The 12,500-nt window shown below is 38.5% G+C and overlaps 1 protein-coding gene across 1 annotated transcript in view; it reads right to left on the bottom strand.

Annotated features, from left to right (window-relative positions):
• LOC138045011 (serine/threonine-protein kinase 11-interacting protein-like) overlaps positions 1-12,500 on the bottom strand; it is a 41,077-nt gene that overhangs the window by 18,603 nt on the left and 9,974 nt on the right. Inside the window, exons 10-20 of the mRNA XM_068891371.1 lie at positions 12,155-12,244; positions 12,037-12,078; positions 10,951-11,118; positions 9,910-10,018; positions 9,666-9,740; positions 8,673-8,750; positions 6,682-6,780; positions 4,302-4,429; positions 3,719-3,868; positions 2,599-2,673; positions 687-1,051 (exon numbers count right to left, since the gene is read on the bottom strand). Of these exons, the coding sequence (XP_068747472.1) occupies positions 687-1,051; positions 2,599-2,673; positions 3,719-3,868; positions 4,302-4,429; positions 6,682-6,780; positions 8,673-8,750; positions 9,666-9,740; positions 9,910-10,018; positions 10,951-11,118; positions 12,037-12,078; positions 12,155-12,244 (1,379 nt within the window). The remainder of the gene's footprint in view (positions 1-686; positions 1,052-2,598; positions 2,674-3,718; positions 3,869-4,301; positions 4,430-6,681; positions 6,781-8,672; positions 8,751-9,665; positions 9,741-9,909; positions 10,019-10,950; positions 11,119-12,036; positions 12,079-12,154; positions 12,245-12,500) is intronic.

The following is a 12,500-nucleotide window of genomic DNA, read 5'->3' as shown; positions in this document are numbered from 1 at the left end:
AAAATCGTCTGGCGTTAGACAGAGTAAAATCTATAAGTGCCATTTGCACTATCGGGGCTGAAAGGGTTAAACGGGGACATAATTTTTTCACGCTATTAGCTTAACCCTTTAAGCCCCGAGGGGTTCCCCATTGACGAGTAAAATCGTCTGGCGTTAGACAGAGTAAAATCTATAAGTGCCATTTGCACTATCGGGGCTGAAAGGGTTAAACGGGGACATAATTTTTTCACGCTATTAGCTTAACCCTTTAAGCCCCGAGGGGTTCCCCATTGACGAGTAAAATCGTCTGGCGTTAGACAGAGTAAAATCTATAAGTGCCATTTGGCACTATCGGGGCTGAAAGGGTTAAGTGTAACGTGGAAGGGGAAAGCCTGAAACAGTGAAATTTGCAGAGCGTGAGAATTTGGTAGTATCAGCATAGCAGTTAAAAGCAAATTGAAAAAACGTGAGGGAGAACAAAAAGCTCACAATTCGAGGGTTAGCTCTACGTCGGTTGCGAATGGCTAACCCTGGAAACGCCAGCTTTCAGTAAAACTCCCAAATTCTCGGTACATACATTTTCTTTGCGTTGTCAGAGACTAATTTGACTGCCTGCATCTGTTTTGATTGGCCAAAATAATTACGATGGTTTAACTTTAGACTTCATGATTTAAAATTTCTCATGACGAACCGCGGCGAATACCTACCTTTTGTTCTCTGCTAGAAAACCGTTGGTTTTAGCTTGATCCTCGATGTCCGTCTGTAGTAAATCTTGAGTAGCATGTTTATCAACTGCTTCCACAAAAGATGAAGAAGATGAGGACGAAGAAATATTGACAAGGGGAGTTATCGTCATTTCGCCATTCAGTGTCTTAATCGAGCTTTTGTTCAGCGAAGAGGCCTCAGCGTGGTCCTTAACATAATCCTCTACGCTTCGAAGAGTAGAAGGAGGGGGAAGCACTGCCTTATTATGCTCTGGTGAAGACACTAAAACCGTCATAGAGCTTCTACAGTCTGGACAGAGATCATCCAAAGAATTCGGACGTGTGAAAACAGCCGAGCACTTCAAGCACTACAAATTAAACAAAGGAAAATTACCACTTTGTTTTTTAACTTTCGTCTAGTTGTGGCTCCTCTAAGGAGACGTTCATGTGGGAGTTGCGAAGCAACGATGAAATTGTTTGCTGCGATGTAAGCTGCTGACATTTTTGAATCTGTTAATGCAATCCAAAAGAAAAATTACCTGCATGTGGTGCTAGTAATTTTGCCGTAATGACAAAGCTATGGTAACTTTGAAACTTGTGGATTCAATTCTGAAGTGTGGTTTTTCCTGGGCAGTACTTTCCCATGGTGCTTTTGTTACGTTGTACACGGTGGTTCCAATTTTTTTATCTGTCGATAAAATCCTCAAGTGTGACCATTAATGAAAGCTGGTGAGCAGTCCTTTAAAGTGCACATGACTCGAAATTTCACCACCATTTTTCATTTTAAAATCTAAAATGTATTGGTCTAAGGAGCATTTCTGTACACAGACAATTTAATTTCTGTTCGGAGAACATATCTAAAATGCGAAGAAACCTCGCGTATTTTTGAGAAAAATATGAGACAAGGGCCTGGGATCGAGTTGAGGATTTTGACGTCATCGGTTGTGTAAACTTGCAACTTGTGCGAGGATTCAGTGCGGTTGTGAGCGTATTTTACACCTACATTAACAATTTAAAGCGGCAAAAGCGCACACAGCAATAAAGAGTATTCCTTGATTTTCTCTACTGGCAGTTGTAGTTAAGTTATTTAACGAAGAATAACAATTTGGTATGAAATCCACATCAGGCGAAATTTTGCGGTGTGTTCAAATCACTCTTAATTTTGAGCCCGTCAATTGCAATTTCTAATAATAATAATAATAATAATAATAATAATAATAATTTTTTTTTTAATAATAATAATAATTTTATTATTTACTCACATAAAATTACACAAGTATTTTTATCAGCTAAAAAAAAAAATATTGACTTGTTTCATTAAAAAAAAGGTAGAAAACATTTTCCTTTAATGTTACTTATAGTAAAACCGTAAAAAAACATTACTGTGTTTGTTGCATGAAAACTTCAATCCCTCAGAATCAACATTGATATCGCAAAAACTGAATACGATAATAGGATGTAAGATATTAACTTAATAATAATATTAACTTAATAATAATAATAATAATAATAACAATAATAATTGCTTAGTACAGCTAATTTCCCGCGAAAATGCTCTCTGTCTGAGGTCACTAACTTGAAAGCGTGAAATACTGTAATAATAATAATAATAATAATAATAATAATAATAATAATAATAACAACAACAACAACAACAACAACAACAACAACAACAACAAGTATGGGGACCTGGAACTACCTGCTGTTCACGGCGCACTTAAATGGTCATGTGGTACAATCACGTGACCGGTAACGAAATCAACCACTCATGAAGGCGTTGCGATAGCATCAACATATTTCTAATAAAATCCTGATTGCTCTGAGTCTGAGAATTTTTTGGATCCGGTCATGCTTCCAGAGCAGGAAAACAATCTTTTCGATAAACTATTTGTAAATAAAATACGATGCATCTCACCTGGTAACGTTCAGCAGCTAATTCGACGGTTTGTTTGCTTGCAGTTAAAATTGGCTTCAGGATATCAGCAAATTGCTGAAAAACAAACCGTAAAAATGTTAAGAAACTTTACTTACGCAGTAACTTAAGTAAATCTGTACTCAAGTTTACAAACGTATTTATGGACAAAGCCCAAGCTACATGAACGAACTAATGGTATTATTAAAATCAGACATAAATGATAGACGTACGAAATGGATCCTTGAACTTAGAATGCCCACGTTTCAAACGAGAATCCGAAGGGGGGCGTACATTTGCTGTGAGGGCTGCTAGGCAATAGAATACAATAAAAAAATTCTAACTTGAAGATTGAGTATGTGCATGGTTTCAAAAAGGCTTTGTTGGTTTTTATGCATCTTCTTAAATTCTTTGTTGTATTTCTTTTTCTCGTTTTCTTCCCATTTAGTATTTTGCTTTTGTTTTTAATTGTTATCCTATTTTACTCTCTGTATAGTTTAATTGTAATTTTCAACTGTCCGCCCTTGTCACACGGCGGCCATATTGTCCCGGGAGACCAAAAGAGCTTTGTTTTACCACGCCAAGCCTCGCAATGGAAACCATGGGGGTGAGGCTTGGCGTGGTAAAACAAAGCTTTTTTGGTCTCCCGGGACAATATGGCCGCCCTGTGACAAGGGCGAATTGTTAATTGGGGGCCGCGGGTTTATCAGTTTTTACTGTTTTGCGTTACCCTCTTGAAATAAAGATGATGATGATGATGATTATGATTATTATTATGAGCATAGCGCTTCTAGGGCCGTTCAGATGTAACAAGCTGATGTCCAGAAATGCACATATTTAGATACAAGCCGATCCAAAAAGTGACACCTTGCTCTTCTCCTCTACTTCAACATCACATTTACAAGCGCAAACGAAAATATGAACGAGGACCACGCAGAACCCTGGGAATTGAACCTGGCAACTCCTGCTTTTAAGTCAACAGCCACAACCACTCAGCCACGCTGCCCTCAAAATACGTTTTACGACCAGTTTTCAAGAATACGTGGATAATCGATTTACAAAAGGACTTTTGCGCTCGAACGACTTCCGAGCCCCAGAACAAAAACCGGGTTCCACCACTCACCACTGCATCCTCGTAGCTCTCCATGACGTAATCACGTGTTCGCCGCTCTGTGTTGAGGTAATCAAACTCCAGATGTATGACAGAGCGATCATCTTCGGTCCTGTTGACACGAGCGTCTTGTAAACGGCTGGTTTCCAGCTGGGATATGACCTGGTTATGCAAAGAAAGCCCAAAAATGTAATATTTACAGATTTAACGGGAGCGCGAGGTGTAATGGGTATCCCAGCGCTCCCGGTTCGAACCCCAGCTCGAGCGCGAACAAACGTCACTCAGCTTTCCATCCAAGTGAGAATGAGTGTTAGTGGGACAAGTTGTGAGCAAATGGATGCCACCACGACCATAATAACAACGGGACGAGCCATGGCGGGAAAAGGATCCTTAGGGCTGCCATATTGACAGCAGTTGGTCCCTTGTCTTGTCTTGTCTACAAACAAGAATTCACCGAAACGAGGAAATCAATTGGCTTCCTTACCACTCTGACTCGTACACAGTTTTAATATATAATATATATTTCTTTATTCTTACAAGAAGTTAACCTGGCTTGAGCCTGCGGTCCGCCTGGTTTGGCGTGTTCGCTTCTCACCTTTCCAACAAAGTTCTTTTCCACGACAAACTCTCCTTTTAATGTTACAAACAAAGGAACAGCGGCGCCATTATCATCGTCTGGCGTGGAAACCAGCGTCACAAGATAATGATGAGCCTCAGAAAAATCTGCCGATAAAAAAAGCAATCAAGGCAAAGAGCAATTTTGAGATTGATGTTTCCGTTTTGCTTTACTACTCTTTTACCCCACGAGCAGTGGAGTCTCTACCTGTTCTCTTTGGGAGCGAGAAACCAATGCAGTCAAGGGATCAAACTCTGTGGAGCATGCGCTTTGCACCTTAACACTTCATTTACCTCAGAGACTGATAGTAGGGAATTTAAGATCTACGACGGCGACGGTCGACGAAAACGTCACCTCAAAATATAACTTGGCTCTATCGAAAGTCTTTCGCGATTATTCAGTCTCGTTCGCGCCCTACAGTGTGGGCGAAGTATCCTAAAAATAAATTGGTACGAGCGGTTTCAAAGTTAAAATAGAGAATGAAGGATTCGCTGTTGCCTCCTGACGTTGTCGTCAAAACTTCAAATTTGGTGATTTCACATCGTCGTTATGCAGAGGACCGCTGAGATACTTGCTAAAATCCGTGCTGCACGTGCAGCACGATTATTTATGCTCTTTTAACCAACGATATTACTGTTTTCCGGCGATGTCGTAGTCGTAGCCATCGCCGTTTGTTAAATTCCCTAGTGGCAATGGTAACGCACCAGAGCGAGGGCAAACTAACCAACCAAATTGGTTAAACTAACTGGCCTCAGTTGCTCAAACGATGGATGGCGTTACCCGCCGGATAAATCACTATGCAAATGGGTAGCGCAATAATGGTTTCTCTGTTACTTATCCACTGGATAGTGATTTATCCGGCGGATAGCGCTATCCATCATTCCAACAACTGGGGCCTTGTTTGAAAACTAGTTTTTCTACTTCTCTTTGAATTAATCGGTTTCGGAATTAGCAAAAAATGTATCGTATCGAAGTGGTTTCTCTCTCGTCTCGCTACCAAAGCAAGAATCCACTGGCATTACGCACTCTTTGTGATCGGACTACATTTCTCGCGCCAATTTTACGACTTAATTTTACTATTTAACAATTATTCGCCGAAGGCGAAGTGATTATCGGTGAATATTCACCGATAATCACTGAGCCTGAGGCGAATAATTGTTTTAGTATAAATACACAGGTGATTATTTCAAAAAATAGAAAAAACAAACATTTCAACGCGAATTCATCTTCACTTACAGTGGCGAAACGACTACTGGCAGCCATTTTGTCCGTCGAGGTGATTATCGGCTGATAATCCGAGATAGCGAGCCAATGAGAGCGCGCGATTTTGTATAATCATCTGTGTATTTATACTAATAAGACTTAATTGCACGAGTGTTTTGGCTGTTCAGGCTTCGCCTTCGGCGAATAATTGTTAAATAGTACTCGGCCTCGTGTGATTCCCTATACTAATTTATAATTTCACATGTGAAATTACAAAATTACCATGGTAACATCTCTTGTATCTCGATTAGAGCCAAGGTGGCGTCTAGATTTAAAACAGTGACCATTGAAGGATCTTGAAGAAGTTACGAAATTAAAAGAAGCGGCAGAAAATTTAAATACGTGAAAGAGCACAATTAACTGGGTGAGAGTTTTTGAGAAGTGGTGTGACAAAAATAGCCTTGAGAAAAACCTGAAGATGATTCTTCCCGAGCAGTTGGATAAAGTACTCGAGCGATTTCGAGCGGTTGTGAGCGTAATTTGTAACCCACGACATTAAAAGGTAATCAAATGGTTTTGTCGTGAAATTAGGAAATAATTTCACTTGCGTTTTGTCAAAATTCTGATAATTTCCCTCGCCTAAAGGCTCGGGAAATTATCAGAATTTTGACAAAACGCACGTGAAATTATTTTCTAATTTCACTCGTCGCCATTTGATTACACATACTAATGGCCATATGACGCGAATTTTTGACTTGCTCGCCAGCAATTCCCGCGTATCTGTACTGGCTACTGATAACAATAATATTGCCATTTCAGTATTTGCTTTGTTGAGAAGCAACATTTACATTTGCATTAATTTTAAGTCGGTCAAAAACGTAAGTCGTGGCACCGTGTGTAAAAGAGAAAAAATATCATCAGAACTTAAACAGGGTATACAAATACAGGTAAAACAAAAAAGATCCAACACATCTCTAAAACATTAAATTTACTGAAAATTTACTTTAATGAGGTCAACAAATAATTTGATTAGAGAAAATCTACGGTAACTGTCTCAAATCCAGCCTGCGATAGTTTCTAGAAAATGAATACTTGAACCACTGTAACTAGTGACTGCTTTCTTGTCTCAGGAAGCAAAACGAGAAACTTATCTCACCTCCATCGGAAATAACGCTGCAAGTACTTGTGGGACTATTTATTTCCAGTTTGTCATCTGAGAAACTTGGTACAGATCCTGAGTGGACAATACTGGATGCTGGAAATATGAAGAATGCAATCAAGGAAAACGGGCATAATAATAATAATAATAATAATAATAACAACAACAACAACGACAACTGAACAACAACAATAACAATAATAATAATAACAACAACAACAACAACAACAACAACAACAACAATAATAATAATAATAATAATAATAATAATAGTCCAAATGATTTCCTTTTTTATTAATAGAAATGAACACTTTTTATACACCACGGGTATAACGAATAATATTTTATATAGGCTTGGTTAAGATTTGTATTTTGTTGTAAAATATTGTAAGTTGAATAATAACAGTAAGTTACTACCACTAATAATAATAATAACAACCTTGCTGGGGTCAGGAAGGATTCTGCAAAAAGTGCTGGACACTTAATTTTATTAAGCACAGAACAGATGACATGGAGTATCCTAGGCCACAAGCTGCGTCACAGATACTCAATAACATTTCCTGCATTAAGTACAATTATACATTGGTGTCACCAGCTCGATTTTGATTGGCTATAAGTACGCAGCTAATTCTTGCTTGCTCTGTTTCTCTTACGTCATAAGTACAGACAATAGATTTTATATATGTAGAATTGACGTCTTACCTACAGACAATAGTTTTATGCATGCAGAAGTAAAGTCACCTAGCCCACTAACCAGCAGTTTGATCGGTTTTGTCACGGCAGAGCTCAGCTCAGGAATATGCATAATAAAGCAATTATTGGATTTGGTTTTCGCATGATAGCTGAGCTCTGCCATGACAAAACTGATCAAACTGCTGGTTAGTGTGTTAGGTGACGTTACTTCTGCATGCATAAAACTATTGTCTGCAGGTATGACGTCAATTCCTAATATATAAAATCTATTGTCTGGACGAAATATAGGGTGCCTTTGGAGAGCTTTCATGTTACTATGGTAACTATAATGTTACAAAAGTGGGCACATTTTGTTCAGCAATAATTGGTGTTTCATGTGATACCATAACATTGCTGTTATGTGATACAGTGTAGTAGTTATGACCCTTCTAACCAGAAGTTCTATTAAAAGTGTTGAAACTGGTTCCAGCCACCAGAGTAGTGATCTAACATGGTCTTAAAGTTGCCTTACGGTAAGGAAAACAATTTCTGGGATTCATGTCATGAAAATAACTAAAGCAACTATAACAGATTTCAGGGGTACTTTCTAAAGAAACAGTTACTGTGGAGCTGCGTCGGGCACCATCTCATATCGATCTAAACGGACAAAGTTTTTTTCAATGAGTTAATTTTTGCCCATAAAACGTAATGAACTGAAATCTGTTACACAAAAATTTGGTTTTATCAACAGAGTTGATAATGTAAATTGACCACTGTTTGTAGGGATTCTAAAAGCTGATATTTCACGCTCGAAACGTCAGCATTTAGAATCCCTGTACGGTGGTTAATTTACATAATCAACTCTGTTGATAAAACCAAAATTTTGAGTATAACAGATTTCAGTTCATTACGTTTTATGGGGAAAAATTAACTCATTGAAAAAAACTTTGTCCGTTTAGATCGATATGAGATGGTGCTTGAAAGATTTTTCTTCTTGGTGTGTGTGTGTGAGTAAAAAAGGGGGGATGAGGTAGAAGTATACGTCTACAGTAAGTTACATTTCATTGGACAGCATTAACTCATTGAAAAAAGACTTTGTTTGATATCATTAAATTGTGGAGATGACGCATGAAAGATTGTTCTTGGGGTGTGTGTGTGTCCATGTGTGTGTGTGGGAGGGAGGATGAAGTAGAGCACAGAGGGATAGGTTATGGAAGTGGAGGTCCTCAGCATCTCCTCTATATTACGGTCCAGTTTAGATACAAATATAATTGCGCTGCACATGTTTTTGCTCTGGTAACTTGTGTTCACCTAACCTTGGTCCCCTTGAGATTCCGCTGAAGGAATTTGGACAACTTTATCAGGGACAACTTGAGAAATGGAAGGTAACCAGCCTGGAGGGAACAACAAAAATGGCAAAAACGATTGTGAACTTCAAACAACAATAACACAATCTAAAAACTGCCATAGGAACTACAGCAAAACAAGAACTACAACATTGCATACATTGTACTGTACCCTTATGAGCCATTTTACAGGTACGTGTAGTTGCCAGGACTTAAGAGGTGACCTTGTAATGTGTTTTAAAAACATCTTGCTACTGTAATTTACTTTAAGAATATACTAAACCTTACACGTACATGTGTTTTCGCACATGTTATTCTTGTGAATTGCCTCACATGTACAACCATCTTATATCTAACGTAAACCCAACTTAAACTGTTTGTTGATACAGCAGTTTTCAAACGACTGTTGAAAGTGATTACACGATTGAAATTGCTACACCTAATGATTGGTTTAAAAATCTCATGCCAGTTTATCAACCAATGAGAAGGAAAACTGAAACCAATCGTGAGTTTCACACGCGATTTTTCCCGCGCTTCGAGCAAGTTACGTGGAATTGCTACCAATTTGTATTGGTTCAGTGCGCCATTTGCACCTGCTGTGACTGGTCGTAGTAATTGCTTTGGTATTTGTTTGGCGACACTCAATTAAAAACTGCCCTAGAGTACTGTACTAACTTATTACCTATGTAATTTAGGTATTGCTTGTAGAGTCAATGAAAGAAAAAACACCTTGCTACTCCTGAGATGTAGAATAACAATGTTCTAAATCCATTGGGTAATACAGCAGCTTTTGTAAGCTTGCTGTCTTTCATGTGTGCATGATGCAGATATTGGCCCATAAAATCTTCGAGTGTCACCGGCTTACTTGGTGTTCTAGAGCTGGTACATACAAAGGTGGAGAAGATCACCGGTAGCCTCCCTTTAATTTTGCCAAAAAAAAACCCTCAATGATCTATGCATCACCTTCTCCACCAAGCTGGCGCAATTTCTTCAGCTTTTCAACATCCTCAGCGTGTTCCAGTAACTGGTCTGAAGGTGCTAAAAAATACAAAAAAATCATTATTCAACCATAAATCGTAATTATAATAACAAAACATGTAGGTATCACAATAATAATTTTTCTCTATGGGCAGGAATACAAAGCTTGACCTTGAAACATTTACATGTATAATGTGCACACTATAGACTGAAGTGTTACTAGCCTTACTAGGACATGATGGTGTTGTCGTCTGGTCCTCTGAATTAGCCAACCCTTCGCTGTCGTCTTTAAAGTCGATTTCTCTTGCTACCACCTTTTTGCCCTTCCTGGTTTTCCTCTAGAAAAAAGAAGGAAATAAAGACACTACTACAGGTGTAGGTGGTGTTATCTGTATGATCATCATATAATTATCTTCATATATTTCATTGATACTTACATTTTAATGTTACTTTACAGTACCACTCAGGAATAGTTAACCAAAAAACCCACATAATTTTGTAACAATATGCATAGCTACATAGAATAGAGATATCGAGGAGTTTACACAAGCATTTTTGAGTGACAACCAGTAACTTTTAGATTGAACCACAGGACCTAAAATGAAAAAGGTCCTGCACCGCGCACCGGTGGCTTAGTTGGTTGAGCACCGGGCTGTTATGCGGGAGGTCGTGAGTTCAATTCCGGCCGGACCAACACTCAGGGTCTTTAAACAACTGAGGAGAAAGTGCCGCCTTTGTAATTACACCTGCAAATGGTTAGACTCTCTAGTCTTCTCGGATAAGGACGATAAGCCGGAGGTCCCGTCTCACAGCCCTTCAATTTTCATAACCATGTGGGACGTAAAAGAACCCACACACTTGTCGCAAAGAGTAGGGCATGTAGTTCCCGGTGTTGTGGTCTGTCTTCTGTGATGTATCATGGTTGGGAGGGTAAATGCTCGGAGAAACTAGCTACACCAAGCTACTCTAAAAATCCGAGGGTAAATAAAGATATATGATATGATATGAGTTACATACAATACATTAAAATGCATTAAAATGCTTGTGCTTGAATAAAAGTACAATGTACCTTAATATCCCAAGCATTTTTACCACCAACTATGAATACATGCTGCACTGCACTGCGAAGGCTAAAGCATTAGATAGGGAGGGCAAGTCTTTCAATTTATAAGGTCAGCTAAGAAGTAACAGTAATAAAACTAGTGGCTATCTCATATCTTTACAGTTATACTATTGTGTTACCCCATAACAAGGCACAATGCCAAATTACCTTTTGTCTCCTCTTCTTTGGCACTGAATCAAGTTCATCTGGAGACTCCGACGACTCCACCAAATTGTCATCCACTTTCCTCACTGCTATGACCCGAGGGTCAGGTACCACAGGAGTTTCAGGAATGTATGATAACATGGACACTGGATGAACGTTTCTTCCAAGAAGCTGGAAGAGTACCATGATCACAAAATAATTATCATTCTGTATTACTGGCATTGTTCTTCTTAAAAAATCTACAGGTAACGCAAAACAACTAAGTGTGCAAAAGATCACCTAGCCTGTGAATGCAGGCATATTTCCATCAGTCGGAGAAATGACCGCCAGAAAAATAGAATGTGTCTGCGTTCGCAGGCTAAAGATCACCAAGTTAAACATGGAAGTATTATGCTTTTTTTCCCCAAAACTTCAACCAGCCAATTTTATGGGCCTTTTCCTTTTGCATCAATCTTGACTGACTATGTAAAAGAAAGAGAGAATGCTTGCAGCCAATACCTGTCTATACATAAATGGTACGATTAGCTAAGAATTCAGCCTTAAATCAGGCACTTTTGTCCTGTCCATCAATTTCACCAAGGTTAACTTAAAGATTAGGTGACACTTAATGATGCTTCTTGAAATCCGTGTGCATCTAATTGTCTTGCATTATTTTTTGGACATAATTATCCGAAATCAGGACACAGTTTTGATGCATTTAACACAATCCCAGCTTCTGACACAATGAATCCCAAGAGAACTCCGTACAGCTTTATTCACTACAAAACACTACTGGGACAAAATCCTGTAAGATCTGAGACGGATGCTTTAGGATGATGTGGGATAGTGTACATGTAAATCTTGTAACAACCTGAATAGGAATAAGCTAAAAGCACAACCTTGTTGAAGAGTAAAAAATTAATCAGGACCCTGAAGAGGGTCGAGACACCTGATCAGGATCATAAACAGGATTAGATTCTAATCCAGATCCTAAAGAGAGTAAGAATCATTTTAAGACCCTGTGAAGGAGTCACACAATCTTGCTGAGAATCTTTAAACCAGAAACAGGCTTACAGGTTACCGGTACATGTATATCGTAGATGGACTTACCATTTTCTCTTCTGAGTCTAGGGGCTTTCCATCTAATTGTATCTATTAAGAAAATAGAAATTAATACAAAAATTACTTCTGTCTATAAGAGCAAAAAGAAACGCCATTCTTTACTTACAGGTTCCACTCGAGGTACAGGGTACAAGCATGCAATTGTGGCACGACGATAGTATGGACAAAACACAACAGGATTTCCTTGGAGGGACAACTGTGATGAAATGAAATAATAAAAGATCAGTATTTGTGCCAATGGGAAAAAATGTAGGAGATGTTTTTAATTGAAACATGAAAATAACACATACAACTGTACATTAGGCAGTACATTTGATTCACAACATCTGCTGGTTCTTATTGACAATTCAGTTAACTCTACTATAACAGTCTTCATCAGATTAAGGAATGTTTGATGTTGTTATGCAAGAATTAAGATTAAAAATAAAACACTGCGTGATCTGTGCAATGTA

The sequence above is a fragment of the Montipora capricornis genome, chromosome 1 (assembly GCF_036669925.1).
Source record: "Montipora capricornis isolate CH-2021 chromosome 1, ASM3666992v2, whole genome shotgun sequence".
NCBI classification, from domain to species: Eukaryota; Metazoa; Cnidaria; class Anthozoa; order Scleractinia; family Acroporidae; genus Montipora; species Montipora capricornis.
Note: the sequence above shows the minus strand (reverse complement) of the source record. Positions and strands in the feature narration are given on the sequence as shown.